The sequence below is a fragment of the Anabrus simplex genome, chromosome 1, assembly GCF_040414725.1.
Source record: "Anabrus simplex isolate iqAnaSimp1 chromosome 1, ASM4041472v1, whole genome shotgun sequence".
Lineage (NCBI taxonomy): Eukaryota > Metazoa > Arthropoda > Insecta > Orthoptera > Tettigoniidae > Anabrus > Anabrus simplex.
In genome coordinates this window covers 577511046-577537431 of record NC_090265.1, presented here as the reverse complement: position 1 = coordinate 577537431, position 26386 = coordinate 577511046, and the positions used below count along the sequence as shown (strand labels likewise).

At 38.8% G+C, this 26386-nt stretch overlaps 2 protein-coding genes across 3 annotated transcripts in view; one reads left to right on the top strand and one right to left on the bottom strand.

Moving 5' to 3' along the window:
• LOC136857155 (ubiquitin-conjugating enzyme E2 W) overlaps window positions 1-3893 on the top strand; it is a 335437-nt gene extending 331544 nt beyond the window's left edge. The window contains exon 5 of the mRNA XM_067135584.1: window positions 3836-3893. Within this exon, the coding sequence (XP_066991685.1) occupies window positions 3836-3886 (51 nt within the window). The 3' untranslated portion in view covers window positions 3887-3893. The remainder of the gene's footprint in view (window positions 1-3835) is intronic.
• The window catches only part of Psa (puromycin-sensitive aminopeptidase), a 165546-nt gene that overhangs the window by 101759 nt on the left and 37401 nt on the right, over window positions 1-26386 (bottom strand). For both annotated transcript variants that reach the window (XM_067135579.2, XM_067135580.2), the window contains exons 7-8: window positions 12280-12384; window positions 9425-9659 (exon numbers count right to left, since the gene is read on the bottom strand). In XM_067135579.2, coding sequence (XP_066991680.2) covers window positions 9425-9659; window positions 12280-12384 — 340 coding nt within the window. The remainder of the gene's footprint in view (window positions 1-9424; window positions 9660-12279; window positions 12385-26386) is intronic.

The following is a 26386-nucleotide window of genomic DNA, read 5'->3' as shown; positions in this document are numbered from 1 at the left end:
CAACATTTACCGACTCCATAATATATACCTCCTGCTCCACCTCAACCTCACCCTCTCTCTCAGAATGACACACCTCCAAAACACATTTCACCAATACTTTCATCTGGCAACAATTTCATCATACTTCCCAAACACATTTCATCCATATTTTCACCATAAACCACCGATCACTTATCAAATACAGCTTACTCAAAATACCAACACCTACCTCCATAAACACCTCTCCAGAACATGTTTCACCATCAATTTCATCATATCCACTATACTCAAACTCTACATACATTGACCGACTTAATAATATATACCTCCAGCTCCACCTCTTCCTTACCCCCTCTCAAACACACCTCCAGAACACATTACACCAACAATTTCATCATAATCACTCCTCCAAAACATATCCCCCCCCATACTAATATCATCAACTCACCATTACTTCCAAATCACAATTACCATCCACGTGCCACTCTAAACACACCTCCAGAGGACATTTCACCAACAAATTATCATCACCTCATCCTATTTTCACCATAAACCACCGATCACTTACATACCAAATACATCTCATCCACTATAGTCACACCATCATATCCACTATAATCTCTCCTCCAAACATATTAACTACAACTACTTTCTAACATTATTAGAGTTTTTGCTTCTTGCCTCATCATTTCTTTTTATTCCCCATAGGTCCCTTAAGCTCTTGTTCCTTCCTAGGCCCGACTTGCTTCCTCTGCTCAAACACAGTTCAATTCTCTACCTGGGTACCTCTGCAGTGTCCTTTTCACTCTGCACATCCCTTACTTCACTGCATTCACTTCTCTGATTTTCCTCTTCACTTGCTGTGCCCGTAGCTGTATCCCTAAACCTTCCTATTCCCACCCCATTGTCTACCGCTCTTCCCTTTTCACTATTCACGATTACACTTTCACTAGGCTCCACTCTCTGTCTTTCTTCATTCACCTTCCTGTTTTCATTGGTATTTTCCTTATCACCTTGTCCGTCTTCTCCAACATTGCTGTTTGTAACTTGCCTTTCTACCACTCTCTTCCCCATACTTATCCTTATCTTCCTCCTGTGTCATCTTTTCCTCCAGGTCCAGTAATTTGGTCACGGTCCAAATACTTTTCCAGCAGCCATTTGTCACTACAAGTTCCTGTCCCCTGAAAGAAGCTCCCAAACCTTGGTGTCTGGCCCGAATCATATGCTTCTTAATTTTAAGGACACTTCCTCCAAAGCATTACTTTGTCAATTTATGTATTTTTCATCTGAACAGTGTTATGTGGCTGAAGATGTTGATAATATAAGAAACATGTACCACTTTTAACCATTAAATTGCCTTAGGCAATCATTGTATCGACTAGGTGGAAAATAAATAAATACTTAGTTGTGAATCTATTGAAGTGCGATACGGACCATGAAGCTAATTTTATGTAATTCCTGATCCCTTCACTTCCCATGTCTTCCCTCTGTATATTACCCGCATTTCCCATCACTATATCGGCCATCAAAGTGGAAAACATTTGCACTTTAATCGGCCTATTTCCTTTTACTTTCCATATTCTCACCACATCGTCTATGTCTACTTCACTGAAATTAATTTTAATTTTCCCCTAAATTAGGTCCACCACTTTATAAATTGTAAGCAATTTGTCCACCCTCTTCTCCTCGGGCACACCATATATAAATAGGCATTTCTTTCTCTGATTTTGTGTACAGATTTCTACTTCTGATTTCAGCTTCAGCGTTTCCTCTTCTAGTCTACTTATTTTTTCCCTTAATGATGCCACTTCTTCGGTGTTGTTTCTCACTTGGGCTGTTGTGTCATCTGCCTTCTCTAGAAACCATTTCTTCATTTTCTCAAACTCCTTTGTATGCTCTTGAATCAAATTTTTTTTAGTTGCTCAAATGGGCACACCTCTTCAACCACCTCTTTTACAACTCTTTTGATTAGCTCCACGTCTTCCCAACTCATACTTCCGCTGGAGTGGCCCGGGGTTCAATTCAACTCCTCCGATCCATAACATTACTATAATCACTGCTGCTGTCAGCATAATCTCTCCCTTCATTCCCAATACCATTCTACTCCCTCCTAATTTCACTTCTTTCTTTTTCTCCCCAGCCATCTTCCTATTACTGCCCTGCATTGTTCAACACCAATCATCTTAAAACTCCTCACTTCTTTCTTACACTCCCCTCCTTCACTACCGGGACTGTCTATTCAATATATCCTCGCTTGTCGAACGCTTAGGCTATACTGGTGAAAAAGGTTCTATACTTATTGTCAATGCTATGACCAAATGTTATTGGAGCCCACGTTTGAAGTTTAAGACTTTCAATGAAACTGTCGCATGCAGCTACAGAGAAAAAACAAGTTCATTGTGCTTGCTTCATTTTGGTTGAATGCTTGTTAACGTTCTCAATTTCTAGTTGCAAAATTTGAGCATGATGATCTGATAATCCCAAATTTACAGTGGACACTTGCATTTTAGAACAATGGAAATGAATACAAATGTTGTCTATTGTTGTAGCTGAGGTGGCAGTTACCCAGGTGGGTGTAAAAATCAAGTGTTTTAGATTACAGCTTTGAAGAAGTAGTTGTAGAAGTAGTTGTGATGTTGACGGTAGATTTACTTCAGCTAATTCTTTGTTAAAATCACCACAAAGTGTTACTCCTGCGCTGCTATTCCTACCGAAAATGTTATGAAGGACTTGATCTAAATTTCCTAAGAAAATCTTAGCAACAGCATCCAGTGAACAATACATGGTTAACATAATTTCTCTTTTACCACAGGGAAGCTTAAATTCCACTGAAGTTACAGTAGTTCAAATTCTAATTCGAAATTATGCACTGTAAGATCCTTCCTTTCTTTACATTCAATTCCTGTCTTAGCAAAAATACAAACTCCCATATGCCCTTTATTAACACATGGGTGACGGGCCCCGAGAAATCTCGTACGCTCACCAGCGGTAGGTGACGGGCCCCGAGATATCTCGGTTTTATTCATCGCTGGAGTCCATAAATATTGATTATGGAAATAATAACCCACGCTTAATCGCTCGTAATAACGGATGCATCAGTGATAGGGTTCTCAATGTAAAGGAAGGATAATGCAGTTTAATATAGGAATTATCAAGGGACAAAAAAGATATCTGTCATTACAACAGATTTCTCACTATATGCCGTATACGCGATAGCGGACTTCTACTGTATTCAAGACCCATTAATGCTTGCAATCAGCTTGATTTATAGTTTAAACATTTCAAATCCCATGGAAAAGCTATTTTTGAAATGTGTCCAAAATGGTGCAATATTTCAAATAATGCATTTAGATATCTCAATGGCAAATATAAACGTCATGCCAGGAAAAGAAAAACAGAGACACGATTCAGAGACGAGGTTGGGAAATTGTACAGGGACAGGGTCACTGTCCTGTGTTATAATTCAGGAAGAGAGCGAGACACTTCCTCCCCTCGTTGTATTAAAGTTTGATAAGCCACGATGTTTTAAGAGCATTAGGTACTTTCCATGGACGTATAAGGCATCTAAAAATGCATACAGTATAGTAATCCAGTTAATAAAGCACTTGCACAGAGAAGCTGACATAGATTTCTCCCCGTCTCGCAGGTTTTGATATACAATATGATTTAAAAATCACTGAATAGATTGAGGATTTATAGGAACACCAAAGGAGTTATTTGATATTTTCTCATACACTACTGATTTTCTGTAAAAATCTGTAAACTATATATTAAATGAACCTTCATTTTAAACCAGTTATGTTATGTACATAATTTTGCTTACTCTTCAAATAACAGAGAAAATTATTCTCTACAGGTTTCAAGCTCTGCAGCAGGAGTCGCAGACCGGCAGCAAATCAACCGGTAGCCACGGCAACATCTATCTGCTTGCCAGCAGGGAAGTAATATACGCCATTTTCGTCATCATTCCTGTAAACTCATGGTTGTTCACTGGGTAGAAGGAAGAAAGGCATCAAGGTGCCATTCTGCAGGATATTCGGTGAATACCATTGGAGGTTACAATCATCTTCAAATAATGCTAAGCGAGGCTGTTAATATTTTAACAGCACCATTGATTATAGCCCATTATTTCACACAGCAAGGTGTTTTCTGACATTTACTATAATTGTTACTGTATTTATCCTCTATTTCGGTTTTCTGCTTTAATTTCTTGCCGCTGCCTTGCCTCTTTAGGCTTAAGTCATCTTATCTGAATATTTAACATGCCTTGCGACTAAATTTCTCCTGTGTTACGCTTTCAAACATCCATAACTCATAAGATCAGAATTTACAATGCATCCACATGATATTCACAAATTTGTCCTAACTAGCTGTCCTAATTTCTGTCTTAATTTCTCCATATGTATTCTCCATATGTATAGGAGTGCTAATCCCAAAACCTGGACTCTACTTTCTTTGAGTGATATTATGCACTATTTCTTTTGTTCATTTTTTTATTTTTTATTTGCAGGCTATGCTTTCACTGATTAATTCGTATAATGGTAAATTAACTTATTTAGAGTCAGTGGGTAGGTTGTGACAATTTTGAGAGTTGTTATTCTTCTTTTGATTTGACCATCTAAGGACCATCATAGGTTATGATAAGATAGAGTTGAATGGTGTTTTGTTGAATGGTGGAACGTCCCTCAAACTATTTCATCTAAGGACCACGTCATTTGAACTGTTTCTTGCTGCATCGAGCTTTAACATCCACCCAGTACTTTCGCATAAGTTTTCGATGCCATTGCTTCCTTTCTTCATTTCGCTTCTTGGCTGTTGGAAGCTTAGGTTTTTCTTGGAAACATCGGTGTCTTGTTAGTTTCTGTGTAAGGGGGGCACGTTCCCAGATATCGTTGTAATTCCCACTTCTTGTTAATCTTGGTCCACCTCAGTGAACCAAGCTCCCTTGGTTTTCTTTTGAAGAAAGTAACTGAAAATCCTATTTGTCAATCGCATCAAGTTCATTCTTGTTATATGGCAGTAAAAGGTAATTCTCCGTTTCCTCATGGTGTCAGTTATTTTTTACACATGGATGTAATGTTCATGGTTGTACCGTCTCCTATATTCCCCGTTTTCTGTTACTAGGCCCAAGATTTTTCTAAGAATTTTTCTTTCCTTCATTTCCAGTTTCTCTATTAGTCCCTTCCAATGCATTGCAAGGCACTCTGCAGCGCACAAGGCCTCTGGATGGATGACTGTGTAGTAATGTGTAGTAATGTCTTAACTTTGTCTTGTAAAAATGATTCATCTGGTAAGCGTGTACCTATTGTTATAGAAAAGTTTCAGAAATCCAGGTGTTTCAAAAACATTCAGAAGTTACCAGTTCAATGTTTACTTTTCCAACACCAAAGCTTGGGCTACCATTGACATTTTTATAGGATTTCTTTGCGGGCTGGATGCTTCCATGGCAATTCAAACAGGAAGATAATTCGGTTTATAGACAAGTGTGCTATCCATCCAAAGGACCTTGCTTTCCTTCGTAACATAAAAATTGTGATTCCCACCCCAAGTACCACTAGCATCCTGCAACCATTAGATGCAGGCATTATAAAATGTTGCAAGCAGTCTTACCGGAATAAACTAGTGCAAAGAACTGTGTGTCTCGTGGACAATGGAGAGAGGGCATAAATGAAAATCAATGTCCTGCAGGCAATTCATTTCATAACATCGCACAGTGGGCCAGAATGCAATTCAAACAGGACAAAATTACTTAGCATAAAATACAGTTTGAACAGGTACTAACAGTAAAATACCAGTATAACAAAATTTTTGGAGCCTCAGAAATGAATTTGTTATGGTGAAATTTTGATACACTGAAATAATTAAATTCTTAAGAACTCGCCTATTGCTAAACCTGTTGAAGTATCTATGCTTTTTCAACGTGAATTTACAAATAAAAAAACCTTAATACTGTATTTATTAAATGAGAGCAAAATTAGTATACATATATTTACATGAAGTAATTATATTAAGTACAAGTACTTGCAAGAAGTTTTCAGCATTTCAAATTTTACCCTGTACTGGTACATTATCTCCTCAACTTAATTTTTTGAAAAAGTCTGTGATGTTCTTCTGAACACTCCCAGACATAAACAAATATTCAAGGTAGTCAGCAATCACTGCACTTGAATTGAACACAAATTTCATTCAAAACTGCCTTTACATAAAAAAAATTAGTATTTTATAGAGTAACTTAAATTCAACATTTATCGGCGTCAGGATAGAACAAGTCTTCCGGAACGTACAGGGTAGCTTTCCGCACTTTCACTCGCTTTGGTGTGTCTACAGTGTGCTTCATATTTGCTAGGTTTGAGTGAAATCATAATTCCTTTGTATTCAGCGTTTTAAGGAACGCCACAATATCATGAAGCAGGCAGTGTGCGGAGAAGCAGAATCTGCAAACACTAGCATTGCCGACAGTTACCGAAAAACTTAGCTCATATAATTAATTTCTATATTGTCAATGCCGATGAAACTGCATTGTTTCTTTTAATGCTAAGCCCAAACGGACTTCTGATTTTAAAGGAGAGAAGTGCCAGCCAGGAAATCATACAAGGGTTGGGGTCATTGTACTGTGTTACAATGCACACAGAAGCGAGAGACTTTATCCCTTTGTCATAGGAAACTTTGATAAGTCACTGCGTTTTAAGGGCATCTGGCACTTTCCGTGCAAGTACAGGGCATATAAAATGCATACATTACAGTAATCCAATGAATAAAACACTTGCAGACGAGAGCCAGCATAGATTTTTCCTCATCCCTGAATCATGATTTGTTTTTCTTTCGTTGCGCGAGGTTATGTTTGTCAGTGAGTTATCCGAGTGCATTATCTGAATACTGTACATGCACCTTGTTGGATACATTTTGAAAATAGCTTTTTCCGTGACATCTGAATGGTTTAAACTGTGAATCAAGGTTAATTGCATGCAGTAACGGGTCTTTGAATATTTTGTGATGCGGCAATGTTTAGCATTTCTGCATTACGAGTTGACGGTTAATTCGAAGTCTGATTTTTGCATCCCAGTGAGTTCGAATTAATGAGGCTTTACTGTAATAACATTCAGTACCGGTAAACACTGAAACTTAATAAGATAATCTTCATGTGCTGTTGGGTAGGCAACCCGCTCATCAGAATTGTGATGCATTTGCTTACTTTCCCCTGATTTGTAATCGGGTAGTTTCGCCTGTGTGTTTTATAGTGTGTGCCATCTGGTATTAGATGTATAGACATGTGTGAAATACCCGGCGAATAAAACCGGATGAATTTCAATTATATTTTGAAGAAAAAGGCTACATTTTAATTTGTTATACTGAAAGTTTGAAATTTGTTACAATGAAATATTTTAACACACGTTAAATAAGGAAAAGGGAAGGGGCCTGAAAATAATTTCGCTATTCTGAACATTTCGTTATACTGGTGTTCGTTACAATGACATTTTACTGTATAATGATTTAATATTGTATGGGGTGATTAAATAAGGAAAGCACCCACGCACACGCACACACACAACACACAAATATATTTCTTTCAGAAATTTACTTACTTGACCTACAGAAAGCATTAAGGTTTTCATGTTTGAATGGGTGCACTTGCCTAAACAGGACTACGGTACGTGTTGGGTTCACTCATCAAGGGACTTCTACGAATATTTCTGGCTGCCATGGTTTCTCCTTCTTTCTTGGTCTGCTTTTTCGTCGTTACAGATTTTATTTTCCGTGACACAATACCATTGCGGCTCTTAAAGTTACGTACCCATGTGCGGCGTGCTTTAAACCCCACACATTGCTTTTCATTAATAACTTGCATAGCCCATTGCTGGATAGTTACATCGTGAATTATTTCATTATTTTGATGGAGTTTTTTTTTTTTTTTCTGACAGTACATGCTATTGCCCTCAATTTGTCGCTGAGCGCCCCACTGTTCTTTACATGCATTGTTCAGTATCAATGTTCTCCTTCAAAGATGCCAAGAACAACACACAGATGTATGTGCATGTTTCATTGAGAAGGCATTCGACAGAGTCAAACATGAAAAACTGATTGAGATTCTCCAGAAGAAACGGTTAGACATAAAAGATATCCACCATACAAAATCTTTACTGGAACCAGTGAACCACACTAAAATCATGGGAAAGACAGACCGAGGACAACTGAGGTAAAAATTCCTTCAAGACTTGGCACAGAGTCTCCATTATGGTTCTTATTATGAAATGAAATGAGGAGCTGAGGACAGGAAAGAATGGTTGCATAGACAAGGCATTGCCTTTAGACACTGATGGGTCTTCTGATATTTAACAAAAAAAGGACAAATAGAAAAATGTAATGCACCTATGTAAGTACTGTAATGTAATGTAATGAATTTTGACATATGTGGTTATTTTGCAACCAATAATGAAGTGTTAAGGGGAGCTAGAGCTGAGCGCGAGCTGTCAACATCAATGCCAGGAAAACAGCTTATTCAGGCAATGTTTTACAAGGCACGAAGTATGGGCTTCTACACCTCATATTACAAGGAAAGACAGAAGGCAAGCAAGGAGCTGGTAGACCACCAACATTATGGCTCCAAAACATCAAAGACTGGACTTGCATCAACACCACTTCAAGTTAGCTAAAGAACGGGGTGCTTTCTCCAGGGTGATCGCCAACGTCCAGGGGAATGGACAGGGCACTTGAAGAACAATAATAAGAAGAAGAATTAACAAAATTATCCTTTTTTTAACTTATTGGTTTTATGCAACGTATGGCTTAACACCATGACAAGGGAAAATTGTAGGAGTGATATGCTTTCCCCACATTCTTTGGGGGAATTTCAATCACATTTCAAATTCAAAATCCAGCTGATGAGAGTGGAGTGGTTTAGTGAGAGGTAAGTAACTAAGTTTCCTGTCTGACTCCTTGGCTGAATGGTCAGCATTGAGGCCTTCAGTTCAGAGGGTCCAAGATTCGATCCCCACCTGAGTCAGGGATTTTAATAATGTGTGATTAATTCTTCTGGCTCAGGGACTGGTGTTTGTGTCTGTCCCAACCTTCTCTTCTTCATATTATGGCAATATAACACACTACCAACTAAAACAAAAAGATACTGATTACATCCCTCCATACAGGGTTGGCGCCAGAAAGGGCAACCAGTCGTAAAACAGGGCCAAATCCACATGTGTAACACAGTTCGCACCCATGACCCCACAGTGTGGGGGGAAAGCAGCAGCAGCAGCAGCAGTAGTAGTAGTAGTAGTAGTAGTAGTAGTAGTAGTAGTAGAAGAATAAGAAGAAGAAAAATTGTTTCCTATACATGAATTTTGAAAATTTCAATATGCTATGTTCAGACTAAGCAGAAAAATTGATTGGTTTTACCTCATCTTACAGTACCATACTTTTTAAATGTACATATATACTCCACAAAACTCACTTATAGTGCTTCCATCAGCACAGAACTTCTCCTGAGTAAGAGTAAGTATTCGGCTGGTACCCTCCTGCCGACTTGTGACCTTCACAACAGGGAAGCCAGTCTGCTTAGTCCATGTTGACATCACTGCTCCAACTGGTTTATTACTTGATTCTTCTAATGCACACCACAGATCCTCAGTAGATGTATTCTTGTACTTATGTCTCGTCAAATAAAGGTTCATACCCTTACGAAAATCCTGAACAGAGAAGTATTACATCAAAAGAAACAAATGTTGATTGATAAACTTCAATAAAGAAACCTTCTGGTATTTGCTACTGGCTAATAATAATCTTGGACATACATTATACAATATTATACACAGTACATTTTTTCTCGTCTCCATAACCTATCTCGGCTTATAGCTAAAGAAAAGCACAGCAATGGTAATTGTAATCTTTTTGCAATGGACTACACGTTATAAAAATGGCTGTGAATTGAAGATCACCATACAACCACAACTTTAATATCTTGCATGATGAACATTACCACTTATCAGCAATGTACATAAACTATATTACTTTGGTAAACCTTAGTATCAAACCTTCAAAATAATTCTGGGATTCAATGGTGAAGACTGTTAAAGGTAAGCATGCCTATTTTGATCTGTTTGATCATGATGACTAGACTGGGGGTATTCCCTAAAATGCCTTGTTCCTGCAACTGCCAAACGTGCAGAGTAAATGAATATTGAATTTTCATGACCACATTGTATTTGAAATAAACTTTCGATATATTAGGTCGTCTTCAGTACACACAATATGTACCGAAGAGATGTTATATACAGAAGAAAATGGCCAACCGGACACCAGTGGAACTGAAATCCACAACCTCCCAATTGTGTCAGGTGCTCTTACTAGCTGAGCTATGGTGGCCTAGGTCATATCCGTTTTAGATCAAATTATGAAAAATAAAAGCATCTGTCAGTGCCTATAAATGTGTATCTTGACCATTTTCTCAATAAATCCCTATTTAAGCACCTAAATTGTTAAATTTTATTTTATATTTTGCTCCAGGCAACCAATTAATTTAAAGCAAAAATTATTTCAACTTACGGTATGTAAACTTAACACAGTATTTTCTTGTTTGAACACAATGTATGTCACATCCGATACTTTCAAGATGGATTCCACATTCAGGGAGACACATCAGAATGATAATCTCCTTTATAAAATAAAAAACTGCTATACCATCATATTTTGCAAATACAGTACAACCCCTATTTAATGTTTTTACAGCAACCTGTTTTATTTAACCTTAAGTGGGGGTTTACCTTAAATCGAGGTTTCAGTAGAAAGCACACCTTTTCCAGAGATCTTTGCCTGTATTAACATAAACTGTACCATCACACAGGTTTCGGTCGAAAACACACCTTTTCCAGAGAACTTTGCCTGTATGAAGTGTACCATCATACATTATTTACACAGTGACAGCAATAAAACCAGGAAGTATCTATCCTACAGACTGTACTGTAGTTACAGTTTATGCTTCATTTTGATAAATTTTTGTCAGTGAATGAAAAACCGCTTTGCTTTAAGGTTGTTATTATGCCGTTATACATGATTTTCCATAAAAGTCGGGAAAGATACCAAACTCGCACAAAAACATATTAAAATCGGTATAGCAACCGATTTGTTTAAACATTCTTGTGGATGTTTTCCAAGCAGCGGCTTACTCATTAGCACGTACTATATTTTCTAATTCCAATAGTCTGAACACACATTCTTAAAAACTGTAATAGCATCACTCTACAGGCTTGTGGCAAAAATTTCCATTTTCTTACTTCAAACGGCGTCACCTAACCTAGGTTTACCGTGCACGTATGGTATGCTCCAAAATATACAGTACTCATTTTCGCACAGTGGGCATGCGCACGCCTGAGCGTCTGCGTGTTGTTACATCGTCTCTGTGATTGGACGTGACAATGGGTTTCGCGTTGTAACCAAAGGATATTGCACAGATTAATATAGGAATTTTCGAAGGTTGTATTAACATTGTCATTAAAGCGGGGGTTATCTTCTACTACAGCGGCCGCAGTCGGATGTGTATCTGAGTCCAACATCTCACTTTAGCCCTAAGTGCCCGCGCTCTAAATTCCTCTTCTGCCTTGAATCATCCTTAGCAAGCTTCTGACGTCTTTTTCACTGGTTCTTAATGTCCCATAACCAAAACGAATAGAAATAAATACTTGAGAATTTTAACATTTCCTTAATGCTAAATGTGGGTTTTGCCCTATTATGAATTATGTTAAATCGAATGTAAAATTGCATTGCTCTTAAGGATTAATTTCTGGGGCTGGAAATTTCTTCTGCTAAATGCGGGTTTACATCAAATCAAGGTCATGCAAAATTGAGGTTATACTGTACGTACCATACCAGGGTGCAGGAAATGTGGATGGTGCCTATTATATCTTTTTAAGGCAGCCTAAAACAGGATTCCTAATGCCTAAATGTTCTCAACTTGCAGATGACCAGAAAAATTCTGCATCTCCCACTTAGCCTATTCTGTCAAAAACAATAGCAGAACTGAAATACCAACTTTGATCATCTCTTTCCACATATTTCCCTTATTGCATAATTCGTCACTATGGTGGAGTGCATCTAATTAAAATATCAAATGTTGACATTCTTGTAAAAAAATATTCACTGAACAAACAAAATATGTAACTACTCAGCTTTCACTCTAAAATCAAATATGATAGAAAAGTGTCCCTGACTTTAAGGTTAATCAGAAAATTGGAAAGTAAAGAGCCAAACAATATTCAGTTTCAAATAGAAGCCGGAGCAGATCCGAAAAAATTATATTTCAATGAAACTTACTTCATCACCAATGTACTTGTGCAGCATTCGGATGACTGAAGCACCCTTATTATATGAAATATCATCAAATATTTCATCAATCTCAGATGGATGTCCAACTGGTACCTAAAATATCAAATACTAATATTAATATTGCAAAATTACCATATCCACAAAACAAATGATACTGTAATATGACTTGTGTTGGTATGGTTAAGTGTTTAACATGTGTATCATCACATGCCACATGTTGTACATAATGTTTCTGAAGATTATTCAGCTTGTTGAAAAACAAAGGTTGCTGTATAGAGAGAAAAAATTACATTTTCTTCTCCTGTAATTTGGAAATATCTGTCGGTGGTTCATGTCTTGAAAACATATTCCTTCAACATACCCCATTTGTAGACACCAGGGGCCTTAAAGATCTAGGGAGAAGGAAGGGTATGAGAATGGAGTTCCACACGAGAAATTAGAATCTTAAAAATGTAGATGCAGAAGGGTAAGCAACTGCTCTGCTGTGTGGGCTGTAGCTCCATCTATCAACACTCTACTGTAATACTGTAATTAGACTCACTCATCCCTTTTCGATAGATACTGAGCACCTTGAAAGCAGTATGCAAATAAACCCAGTTCTTTAAATGTCTGTCAAACAGATCTATAGTTCAATCCAAATTTCTTTTTTGCTAGTTGCTTTACGTCGCACCGACACAGATAGGTCTTATGGCAACGATGGGACAGGAAAGGGATAGGAGTGGGAAGGAAGCGGCCGTGGCCTTAAGGTACAGCCCCAGCATTTGCCTGGTGTGAAAATGGGAAACCACGGAAAATCATCTTCAAGGCTGCAGACAGTGGGGTTCGAACCTACTGTCTCCCGAATACTGGATACTGGCCGCACTTAAGCGACTGCAGCTATCGAGCTCGGTAATCCGAATTTCAGCGTCGTTCATTGTAGGCTACGCTTTGGAGACTGTAACACCTGTTGGAGAAGTCGTCCATGATTCACATTTGTGGTGATGGTTCTCGGGCACCCTGTTGTCCCCTTTCATTAGCTTAAGACTGATCCCATATGATAGAACTTGTGAACGACAGCTAATACTGCTTTGTTATTTCATGTCTCCTCATTAAATCGCTCCTCATACTGTTCTTTAATATCAAGCAAACTTGGCCCATTCTAACATGCCACTTCATATGAATTCACAGTATGTCAAACTTTATTGTTAAGGAAACATGTACAGCAGATGAGCAATAATTTCAGTATTGTCTATTCTGTACAAATTTCTAATTTAATTTCTGTACCATAAAAGATTACCTTTGCTGGCAAAGTGCATTATAGTGCATTATGTCTTCTGGTATGAGCTAGAGCAAATTTGTTATGTTCACCGACCTGTCTCATTCTCATCCTGGCTTTGACAATAGAAAGTGATTGGGATATGAGCGATGAAAGTTATGCCATTTCTTAAGCGGCCACTCCCTGTTACGACTCTCACAGTATTGGTTGGTGCGTGCATTTCAGTGGACTTGGCAGACTGATATGTAACAGCAGCATCTGGCTTAGCAAGGAAAGCAAGGGGAAACTACCTCACTCCTCATTCGCTCAGTATACCTCTAAGGTGATGCCTCAGCTATCTATGATAGCTGATGACAGAACTATTGAGGATCCATCCTCTCACTACTGAAGAAAATTATACCTCCAACGCCCTTGGCACTACAGCTCTGAAGGGCCTTGGCCTACCAAGCAAATGCTGCTCAGCCTGAAGGCAGATTACGGAGGTGTCGTGTGGTCAGTACAACGAATCCTCTTGGCCGTTATTCTTGACTTTCTAGACCAGGGCCACTATCTCACCGTCAGATTGCTCCTCAGTTCTAATCACATAGGCTGAGTGGACCTAAAACCAGCCCTCAGATCCAGGTAAAACTCCCTGACATGGCCGGGAATTGAACCCAGGGCCTCCGGGTAAGAGGCAGGGGCACTACCCCTACACCACGGGGCCAGCATAAAATTATACCTCTACTTAATGGTAAAGCAGAATTGGTAATTGAAATGGCTGGGCTAGGGAATGATATTCAGAAAGTTGATTCCAATATCAACTTGGCAAAATTTATTACTAATCAAGAATGCTACTATGAATACAACGCTGGCAATGTCAACATCCATCAGGACAGTGATGCTAATGCAACACTCGTTCAGACACTTAAAATACCCTCGCTGTTACCGAAGGAGATAATGTAGATGATTCTCCTATTGACAATGACACTGAGAGTGACCAAATATTATCTGTTATTCCACCTATCGTGCGTGATATAAGAGAAGCTAACGTCTTGAATGAACCGGCTAGTGAAGTAAAGAAATGAAGGAAAAAAGGTGATAATTCAGGTAAAAAAGATGGAAAAGAGTAAGAGAAGAGGAGTAGTGGTGGTGGTGGCAGTTTTAAGAGGAAGTATAACTAGGCAACCATCCTCTGTATAATATTAGTCAGAGAGAAAAATGCAGATATCGCCAAAAAAAGACTAGATTCACGAAGGGGGTGAAAATAAAATACTCTCTAACACTTGGAATCTAACAGAGTCGGGAAAGTGAGGAGCCTGGCACAAGTAAGTGGAAGCAATACCAGGACTTAGCTAAGGGCCCCCTGGTTGCCAACCCACGCTCCCAAGTTGAGAGCCCCTGTGGTTCCTTTTAGTCACCTCTTACGATAGGCAGGGAATACCTTGGGTGTTATTCTACTGCTCCCACCACATGGGGAGAAAATTAGTATGAGACTTCAAATAACAGGAGAACAATACATTGGCTACTGACAAAACTCTAGTACGGACTACAAATTGATTCAAAACGTGCCAAGACCTACTAGAAATATTAGTCCAAGATGCACCAAATTATCCTGTGAAATATCAAAATGGTTCTGAGGATGCCTAGAGGGAGTTGCATTCCAATTTCTGGAAAAAATTGAGCTTCAGCAAAAAGAAACTGTACATCAAGTTGTTGGTGGAGTAAGTGCCAACAAAACAAAAGAGGGATAATGCTGGTGATAGAAGACAGGCACTTTGAAATAATTAAAACTGGGGAATAAGACATTATGTATGCAAGTAAATGTTTCTACAAACATTCTCTCTGAAAGAATGGTGTGTTCGTAATTGGTCAAAGACTTTTACGATGGAATTCACATTAAAATACACACCACCAAATATACCTGGAAGAAATCCAATAAGGTGTATGCGGTTAGTTTCCAAAGGATCTCCCATATCTTCTGGCTCACTTCTGTAGGAAAAACACCACAAATTTTCATCTTGAAATGGTTATTAATAGGAAGCACCATTACAAAGAGAAATGTGTATCAGATGGAAGGAAACATGTTTTACATCTTAGCAGACCACGCGAACATTGCTCTCCATCAACTGAAAAAGGATCAATGTGATATATTCTGTGATTATCAAGCAGGAAATTTAGTGGAAGAAAAATGGATGAAGCACATTTTTGAAAAGGAAGTTGCAAGAGAGGAGAAGATAGAAGATAGGATAAGAGATGGAATAAGGAACTGTTTCAAAATGAAGACAAAAATACAGAAGTGCTTACAGTCAGTCAAACTGTGTCCAAACCTAAAGGCTAGTGCATTGCATTATAAGACGAAGATGTGTGTCCAAAGTTACACAATTTATTATTTATCCTCCAGCCACTGTACTTGTTACTGGTAGGCCAAGTATGAAGGTGAACTTCTTGCATAAAATTTTGCTTTTTGCTTGACTGACTATTTGAATACAAAAGTACTAATTTGGAGCGACAGCTGTGGACATCAAAACAAACGCAATGATCTTGCAAAAGCCTTACTCGAGTTTGTAATTAAACATAATGCAGTACTGAGATTAAGCATGAGTATTTGGTGACAGGCCACACTCAGATGGAAGTAGACTCTGTCCATGCTATGATTAAACTCAAGCTAAAGAATAGAGACATTCACCTTCCATCAGATTATACAGTTGTGACAAAAGAGGACCGAAGGAAACCTTTCCCTCTTGAAGCAAAATTTATTCCGTATGATTTCTTTGTGAACTACGCAGATTAAAAAGCTTCAAAGATACTCTTCTATTCTGTCAGGGACTTGAAGCTTCTAAATTTCAGTCCTTCAGGAACCATACGATACAAACTTCATTTCTCTGATCAAATCTGTGATCTGCCATGACAGCCAAAGAAAATCAACCGTGAATTATATGATAAACAAACGTACGAAACCAGACTAAAAATTCCAACTTCGAAATATCACCAACTGCAATAGCTTAAGTTTTGCCAAAAGATGTACTCTACATCCCTACAATATACTGCATTAATTGGAGGGTAAACTTGTCAGAGCAAGCCCCGTGGTGTAGGGGTAGCGTGCCTGCCTCTCGCCCGGAGGCCCCGGGTTCGATTTCCGGTCAAGTCAGGGATATTTCCCTCAACCTGAGGGCTGGTTCGAGGTCCACTCAGCCTACATGGTTAGAATTTAGGAGCTATCTGACGGTGAGATGGTGGCCCCGGTCTCGAAAGCCCAGAATAACGACCGTGAGGATGTGTCATGCTGACCACACGGCCCCTCGTAATCTGCAGGCCTTCGGGCTGAGCAGCGGTCACTGGACAGGCCAAAGTCCTTTCAAGGGCGTAAGTGCCGTGGGGTTTGGTTTCGTTTTTAGACTTGTCAGAACATCATGTTAGATGGTGATTTATTTTTAATTGAATGGACATTTATATCAAGGTTATTTTTTATCTGCATTGCGGATACTACATTGGAGCAGGTCGACCACTCTTTATATCTAGGAAGTATCCTCTCAACAAATGCCAACTGCTCACAAGATGTGGATAGGAGAATTGGTGCTGCCCACTAAGCATTTGGACATTTATCCCATTGTGTCTTCATGAATGAAGACCTTACAGTGCATACCAAAATCATAGTTTACTGTGCTATTGTCATATCAACACTGCTTTACAGTTGTGAAATTTGGACACACTACAATTGAGTATCAAAAAGCTAGAGTGCTTCAATCTGCAAAAACCAAGATCCATCTTAAACATCAAATGGGAAGAACGCATCACCGATCTTGCGGTTCTTGAGAAAGACATGCTATAAACATTAACGCTACTATCATTGGCCATTGCTTCAGAAGGATATGGGCATGTCCATTGCACGAATGATACCAGGTCTCCTACTCTGGCACAAGACATCATACAGCCCCTTTGAGGTGTTTCAAGGACCAGTTAAAGCATACTATGAAGACAGCTGGATTCAACACTCAAACCTGGGATACACTTGCTGAGAATTGTACACTTTTGCACTACACTGTTTCTATATCAGTTTGTTTGAAAAGGAACAACGTAGACATGAAGAAGCTAAATCTCAAGCACGGAAGCTCTGCCAATCTCAGCCCCACCCACTCCGTGATTTGTGTTGATGTATGCTGCACGCCAAGATTGGGCTAATAAGTCCAAACCAAACACCATGGCGTAACAGCGCCAAAGGCTTGCAGATTGCAAGTTGTCATGTGGTCAGTACGAGAAATGCTCTCAGCCATTGTTCTTGGCTTTCTAGACCAGGGCTGATATATCACCGTGATATAGCTCCTGAAGTGTAAACATGTAGGCTGAGTGGAACTCTAACCAGCCGTCAGATGCTGGTAAAAATTCCTGACCTGGCACCCGCTGTGCGTGGAGGCGGTAGAATAAGAGCCACAGTATCCCCAACCTGTAGTAAGAGGCAACTAAAAGGGGGCCTAGACGCTCTCAATTTGAGAGTGTGTATTCATGATCACGGGGTCCTTAGCTGAGTCATGACACTGAATGAGACATGCAAACATACTTTGACAGACACTTCCATCCTCGCGCGCGGCTAGCTACGAATACACATTTACAGTCAGAGTCAACAAGGTTTGTTCTAAATCAATCAATCAAATCACTATTGATCCTCATTTAGGGCAGTCACCCAGGTGGCAGATTCCCCACCTGTTGTTTTCCTAGCCTTTCCTTAAATGATTACAAAGAAATTGGAAATTTATTGAACATCGCCCTTGGTTAAGTTATTCCAAACCCTAACTTCCATTCCTATCAACGAATATTTTCCCCAATTTGTCCTCTTGAATTCCAACTTTATCTTCATATTGTGATCTTTCCTACTTTTCAAGACAACTTATTCGTCTACTGATGTCATTCCACGCCATCTCTCCACTGACAGCTTGGAACATACCACTTATAACTTAAAATCCAATTAAGGCAATTGGTTTTTTTTGTTTGTTTTTTTTTTTTTTTTGCTAGTTGCTTTACGTCGCACTGACACAGATACGTCTTATGGTGACGATGGGACAGGGAAGGGCTAGGAGTGGGAAGGAAGCGGCCGTGGCCTTAATTAAGTCCTTCACGTGACAATGCATGGCTCTTAGTGTCATCAGTAGTTTCATTTTTTTTTTTTTTTTTTGTCATATTTAATTACCATCAGCAGATTTCATCTGACCTACCAATGCCCATTAAACATTAATTCTTCCTTTTGCCAGGTCTGTTTCTTCGAGCTGAAAGTTACAGAACTGGGAGTGCAGAATATCAGTTTCTTTATCCAAATGTTCCATTTCACTAGTCAGAATGTTCGGAAACTCGTTAATGAAAAATCTAAGGCTAGAAAATGAAGCCTTACTTATAGCAGAAATATTTGCAACTTCTGCATTCATTAAAACTTCATCTTTAAATGGATATTTGTGTACTATGTAGTCACATGAAGAGAATACTTTCTAACAGACTTAAAGAATATGCACTTTTCCTCAGACTTCAAAGTGTTCACTAAAACAAATGCAGAGTTCCCTATCATCAGATCACAATCATCCTTTTGATTTGCTGGAGTATGATTATCTACATCACGGAGAGAGGAGGAGCTTTTAATAATGTGTGGTTTCACAAACCTTGCCCTCACATTCTTCAACAGTTCATCCAAAACAGACCTCAGTAAGTAGATGTGAAGCATACTTGGCTGAAAAGCTACATTCGGATTCTCAGAGATATCCATAAAACTTGAGAGAAAATGGCAAAAAGATTTATGTAAATTTGATGAAAGGAACATGAACAGTCCTTCACGTGACAATGCATGGCTCTTAGTGTCATCAGTAGTTTTTTTTTTTTGTGAAACTGATGACTGGATTTTCCTTTTAACTGAGGAGTGTGGTGAAATGTTATGACAATTCTTCACCTTTTCAGACAAACAAGACACATCTGCACTTAAACTGTGCTTAGGAATTTTGTAAGTCTTCAAAGTTCCCATCGGAGAATCCTTACTCACAATTTCACTCCTGAAAATAAAGTAACCGAAGGGTCCCAATACAGCAAAATCCTATCTAAACACCTTCCTAGTGATAACTATTGAGTAGGAACATGCTTCAGAATTTTCCTGATCTCTGTGTTGTGTAAAGTCTGAAATTCTCTGAACTTTTCTTTCCTCTTTGCACTCCTTTCCAGATAATAAAATATATCAATTATACTTTCATCTACATTTACAGGCAAGTACACCGCACCCTTCTCTGCAGCAAGATTAATTAGGTGACAAGAACAGCCTACGATGATTATGTTACTATTTTCCCACTTCAAACATCGTGGCACACCATTCCTGCACCAAGAGCTACGCAGTTTTTTAATGGAATGAGGAATTCCTGAAAAATTGAGAGCAAAAGATTTGCAATGTTAGCTCCAGTAGCATCACCTTCTAAATTAGGCACAGAGCGTAGACAACTCTGAATTTCATTGAGTTCAGGCCTAAAAAATGTTACAACAATGGGATATATTTTCAAGTCGCTTTTATTGCTACCATCAGTAGCAATAGAAAATACATTCACCTGCAAATGTGATACAATTTTTGCCCTTTCTTCCATGCACATTTCTGTAATGATAGCCGCTGTTTTCATTCTAGCACACCCATATAATTTAGCGATTTCCGAATCTGGAAACATTTTGTGAAAGATAGGTCCCGGGTGATCGGCGCAATTTACAGGCAGGTTATGTTCTATGATAAATGACGTAAATAATGCTTCGGCATTCATCACAGGATATACATCTTGTTTTTACATGAAAAGTTCAGTTTCTGGTTTCTTTCTACACACTGGACACTCTCCTTATGTTTTTCGTTTGCAATGCTCAAGTATATCGCACTTCCCACCATGTGCAACTGAAAAATCACACCTACATATAGTACAGAATGTGAACGCTGGTCCCTTCCTGGATTCACTCGAACATGGAAACTCTTCCCTACAAGCACTTTTAACACTGCATCATATTTCTTTTTTGACATTTTGGCCAAAAAGAATATTAAGACACAACACGAGCACTTCTGCAGGTCCTGGCTTGGGTAGACAACTATGGCATGCTACTTCTGAGGTTAGGTTACTCGCTTGACTCGCTTGCAAAGGGAATGACTGTATTATAGACCAAAGAGGAGCACATGACTGGCCACCGTGCCCCATACTGCCATCTGGTATCATTATTAGTACTACTATCGACCAACCATACTCAGCCATATATCGACAGAACGAGGAAATCCGCAGGAGTTTAAAATAATGTGAAAATTACTGATAATGCTCTGAAAATCGGGAGAGAGGTCCCGGCAGTTGGGAGATCGGGAGTCTCCTGCTTAAATCGGGAGACTTAGCACGTCTGCCATATCAATTCCAGCTGCTTTTCTAGTTTTCAACTTTTGTATCTTACTGTAAATGTTATTGTTGTCATAGGTAAATTTTAATATTTCTTTAGTATTAGTCACCTCCTATATCTAGAAATTATCCTTGTAACCAACAATCTTTACATACTGCTGACTGAATACTTCTGCCTTTTGAAGATCTTCGCATACACACACTCCCCTTGTTCATTAATGATTCATGGAATGTCCTTCTTGGAACCTGTTTCTGCCTTAAAGTGCTATACACACTCTTCCATTTTTCACTAATATTTGTATGAACGCCAATTATGCTTGCCATCATGTTATCCTTAGCTGACTTCTTTGCTAGATTCAATTTCCGAGTAAGTTCCTTCAATTTCTCCTTACATCCACAGCCGATTCTAACTATTTCTTTCCAACCTGCACCTCCTTCTTAGTCCCTTTACTTCTCTGTTATAATATAGTGGATCTTTACCATTCCGTACCACCTTTAAAGGTTCAAACCTATTTTCACATTTCTCAACAATTGCTTTAAACCCATCCCAGAGTCTGTTTATATTTTTATTTACTATTTTCCACCGATCATACTTACTTTTTAAATACTCCCTCATGTTTGTTTTATCAGCCATATGGCACTGCCTAATAATCCTAATTTTAATATCTTCCTTTCTTTCATATTTATTTTTAACTACCACAAAACAGCTTTGTGACCACTAATACCATCTATTACTTCGGTTTCTCTATAGAGCTCATCTGGTTTTACCAGCACCACATCAGAATATTCTTCCCTCTGGTTGGTTCCATCACTTTCTGAATCAGATGCCCTTCCCATATTAACATATTTGCAATTTGTTGGTCATGGTTCCTGTCGTTCGCATTACCTTCCCAATTGACATCTGGTAAATTGAGATCACCTGCTAAAATCACCTTCCTTTCCCTATCATTTCCCACATAGCCGATTATCTTATCAAATAATTCTGAATCAGCGTCACCGCTACCCTTTCCCGGTCTTACACTCCAAAGACATCAAGTTGGCTATTATCTTTAGAGATGAGCCTTACACCTAGAATTTCATGTTTGTCATTTGAACTTTTTCGTAGCTTACAAATTATTCTTTCACCATAATGAATGCTCCCCCTCCTACGATTCCTATCCTATCTCTACGATACACACTCCAGTTGCGCAAGAAAATTTCTGCATCCATTATATCATTTCTCAGCCATGATTCAACTCCTATTACAATATCTGGTAAGTATATATCTATTAAATTACTCAATTCTATTCCTTTCTTTACAATACTTCCTTGTCACCAGCACAAGCATCTTAACAAGATTTTACTGTAAATCTGCAATAGGTCTAACCTTCCTCAGTTTATCTTTCTCTATGGTAGAGAATCTGTACAAAAATGCATAAACCTATTTACTGATGTAAAATGCTTGAATGGCATGGTTTCAGTAAAAATAGGTGTTTCTATCACTCTTACTGATGTCACATGTAATCCAGTTTGTGAAACTCACTCCATGGTAAAGAGAAGGTGAGGAGATAATCCAACAAAACTGCAGGTGGTAAATGAATTTCTAACTCCACAGTTCTGGGATCATGTAACAAAAGAAACCAATGCTTATGCATGTAAATATCTTGAATCTTTGTCAAATTCCCCTCAAAGGAGTGAAACATACGAGGAACAACATTGGTTTCCAGTCACTGTGGATGAGTTCAAAGGTCACTTTGTTCTGTGTGTATTAATGCCACAATAAAAATTAAAAAAAGACAACATGTTTTAAAGCTCTGACCAATAGATGTCAGGAGCTACCTGGAACTCATTTTTATTATGTAAATGATTACTTGCTTCTGGAATACAAAAAATAAAATGCACCTCACCATGTGTCACTTGTAAAATAAATGGCAGTGGCCTGGAGTGACACAAATGATATTATTCATGGGTGGCTTGAAAGTAGTGATGTTGAGAGTAACAGTGAAAGTGGGCGAAGTGAAAATAATTCATTTTCAAGGTGTGAAAGTTAATCTGATTTGAGTTCCCAGGAGCCAGCGCACATGGATAATTCGAGAGATGAGACAACAACAACAGGTCAGAATATTAGTAATGAGTAGATCTGGGAACTTTGTTGCTAATAAACCTACTGATGTCACACGTAATCCAGTTTGTGAAAATCACTCCGTGGTAAAGGAAGGTGAGGAGATAATCCAACAAAACTGTAGATGGTAAATGAATTTCTAACTCCACAGTTCTGGAATCATGTAACAAAAGAAACCAATGCTTATGCATGTAAAATGTCTTGAATCTTTGTCAAATTCCCCTCAAAGAAGTAAAACATATGAGGCACAACGTTGGTTTCCTGTCACTGTGGATGTGTTCAAAGGTCACTTTGTTCTGAGTGTACTAATGCCACAATAAAAAATTTAAAAAGAAAAACCCAACATGTGGAGTGATAGAAACAGCTATTTTTACTGAATCCATGCCATTCAAGCAGTGTTGCCAACTTAGTGGATTTTCCGCTAAATGAGGCGGAATTAGAAGACCATCGGCAGAGAAATATACCATTTAGCGGACAGCGGATTTTTTGGCGGAATTCTAGATTTATTATAACAGAATTTAACGTTTTAGCCATTTTACTTTTTTTTAAACGTACTCCAGTCTTTCTCTGAGCTATTCTGTATTTCATGTCAGGAGCTAGCAGTCGCATGAGGAAAACATGTTATTTGGATTTGATGTTATGAGTTCGTGGTATCATAAATTTATAATGCATGGGTAAAGGGTACTTATCTCTTAGTTGACGAATGACGACAGATAATGAAACTGTGAGAGAGTAGCATTTATATTTATGCTATGAAGGAAGACCGTTTAATGAACTGGCCTGTTCTGTGTGTGGCCCTTGAGGTAGGAGATTCACCTAGTTTCAAGGGCGCCCATACACGGAGGCAAACTGGGGCCGCGGCCCCCCTCTAGCTCTCAGGGAAAGGCAAAAATCTAATGTTTACCTTTCAAGAAAACGATTTGAAAGTCAGTATTACGTAGAAGTGGTATTACCGTCTCCCCCCTATAGGCAGGGTATACCGTGGATTATTGTACCGTAGAATACAAGTTGCCATTTATCTTCCAAAATATTAAAAATAATATGAACCCCCAGGTCTAGCCCCCCCCCCTACAAACTGTCATATGGGCGCCCATGCCTAGTTTGCACCCGGCAGTAAAACGCCTACAAGTTTTAGCTAGCCGGCTCGCAGGCAAGGGGTTAATCCCAGTGGAACTCACAGATCAGGTGAGTACAGACATTTACTATTATTATTGCTATTATTATTATGTGCGTATGGACCCAATGGATCACACAAAGCTCTAACGATTCTGTTTTCTGAGTTGCCAAACAGCTCTCATCCTTTCTCCGTGGATCCTTTTTCATTCTTCTGTCCACTTTGCTCGAGTCTTCTTTTTCACTTCGTTCTCTGGTTGCACTTTTCATCCATTAATTTTTTTTCCTATAGAGGTTTCTATCCACGGTATCAATTGAATTCATCTGGGCTTTTTCCAGATCCTTCTTCACTTCCAGTACCCATGGAATATTTTTTGGATGTTTTATGTAGGTGAGAATCTTGTATGTCAGTCTACTTGCTGGCAGTCTGCGGACGTGCCCATAAAATTTCAGACGTCTTTTGCGGATGTCTGCTGCAATGTTGGAAAGCTCTTCTGTCACTTTGCATGACCTCAGTCTATATCCATCTTCTGTTTTTCGGGGGCCGAGAATTTTCCTCAATTATTATTATTACCCATTATTTGAGATCGGATTTCTCGGCGGAATTTTAGCAGACTTTTAGTAGTATATTTTTATTTATTTTTTTTTCTCTAGGGGTTTTACGTCGCACCGACACAGATAGGTCTTATGGCAACGATGGGATAGGAAAGGCCTAGGAGTTGGAAGGAAGCGGCCGTGGCCTTAATTAAGGTACAGCCCCAGCATTTGCCTGGTGTGAAAATGGGAAACCACGGAAAACCATCTTCAGGGCTGCCGATAGTGGGATTCGAACCTACTATCTCCCGGATGCAAGCTCACAGCCGCGCGCCTCTACGCGCACGGCCAACTCGCCCGGTTAGTAGTATTTAGCGGATCTTGAAAATATAAGTTGGCAACACTGCATTCAAGCATAAGTTTATGCATTTTTGTACAGACTCCCTACCATAGAGAAAGATAAACTGAGGAAGGTTAGACCTGTTGCAGATTTAGAGTAAAATCTCGTTAAGAGGTTTGTGCCAGTGACAAGGAAAAGGAACATGTTAAGCGAGAAAACGTACAACTGAATACACAAATAAGAAGTATCCAACAGAGATATGGAAACACTAGATATGAATTTTTCCAACATTAGGGCATTTTATGTTGTGTATCCGCGGGTACAGTGAAAACTATATCTTATAATTTCTTAAGATGAGAGAAGAGTATTAAAAGGTGTGAAAAACACGAGATAACAAACAAAAAAAAAAACCTTTCCACTGGAGCTTATAGGATAACAACAGTGCACTGAAAGGTGTGAAAAAACACAATACAACAAATATGAAAACATCTGCACAGGGATCCATAAAAATATCAATTTATTATTGCAGATCACACTCTTTCTAAGCAAATGTTAGAAGCCTTCTGTTTCAGACCATACGTGATAGCTGTGAGAGAATAACACTGGCCACCATTTTGAATCCGACAAAACTTCGATCAGCTCGAATGTACGAGCCGAAACTCAAAGGTGCAAGTTTCAACATTCGCACCACCTCTGCGTGCTTAAAGATGTTGAAGCTAGTCCACTTTCTGAGAGATTTTTATTTTGTCTCCGTTAGTAAGGAATTTCACAACATTTTCAGTATCCATAACTAGGCTATCACAAGACAAATATGCACCACGCTAGTCAACTTCACACAATTATGTCCCTAACCAGACGTAGGCTAGCACACGACAAATATAACGAAACCTCGTCAGTACGTTCTTCATTAACACATTTTCCCGCTTAGCACATCATAAATTCGAGTCCCGATTCTCATCGTATTAAATCTATATAAAAATACCTTGCTTATCGCGTCACAAATTTTCACTATTTCCGCTTAGTACGATCACATTGTTCCTAGCCCCGAAAATGTTATTTGCAATCCCTTGTGAAACAAACGTGATTTCCAACTCATGTAAGATCCGTCACCACAGTTGCATGATTACAGAAAAAGGCTTTAAAATCCTGAATTTCACAGGATAAGTTGCACGTTCGGGGAGGAAGCTGTTAACCTCAGGAGTGTTCAATTTTGCTTGCCGGTTAGCAGCAAGATTGCTGAATAACACAGTGAATATATTTGTGCTTGTATTTCGCATTCCATTCAGAAGTTAGAAATTGATTTTGTGTTGAGTGGTACAGTGAAGTGTAGCGAAAATTTGTCGCATGATATGGAAGCCTATACAGTATCTGGATTTGGAACATATAAACATAGGTAC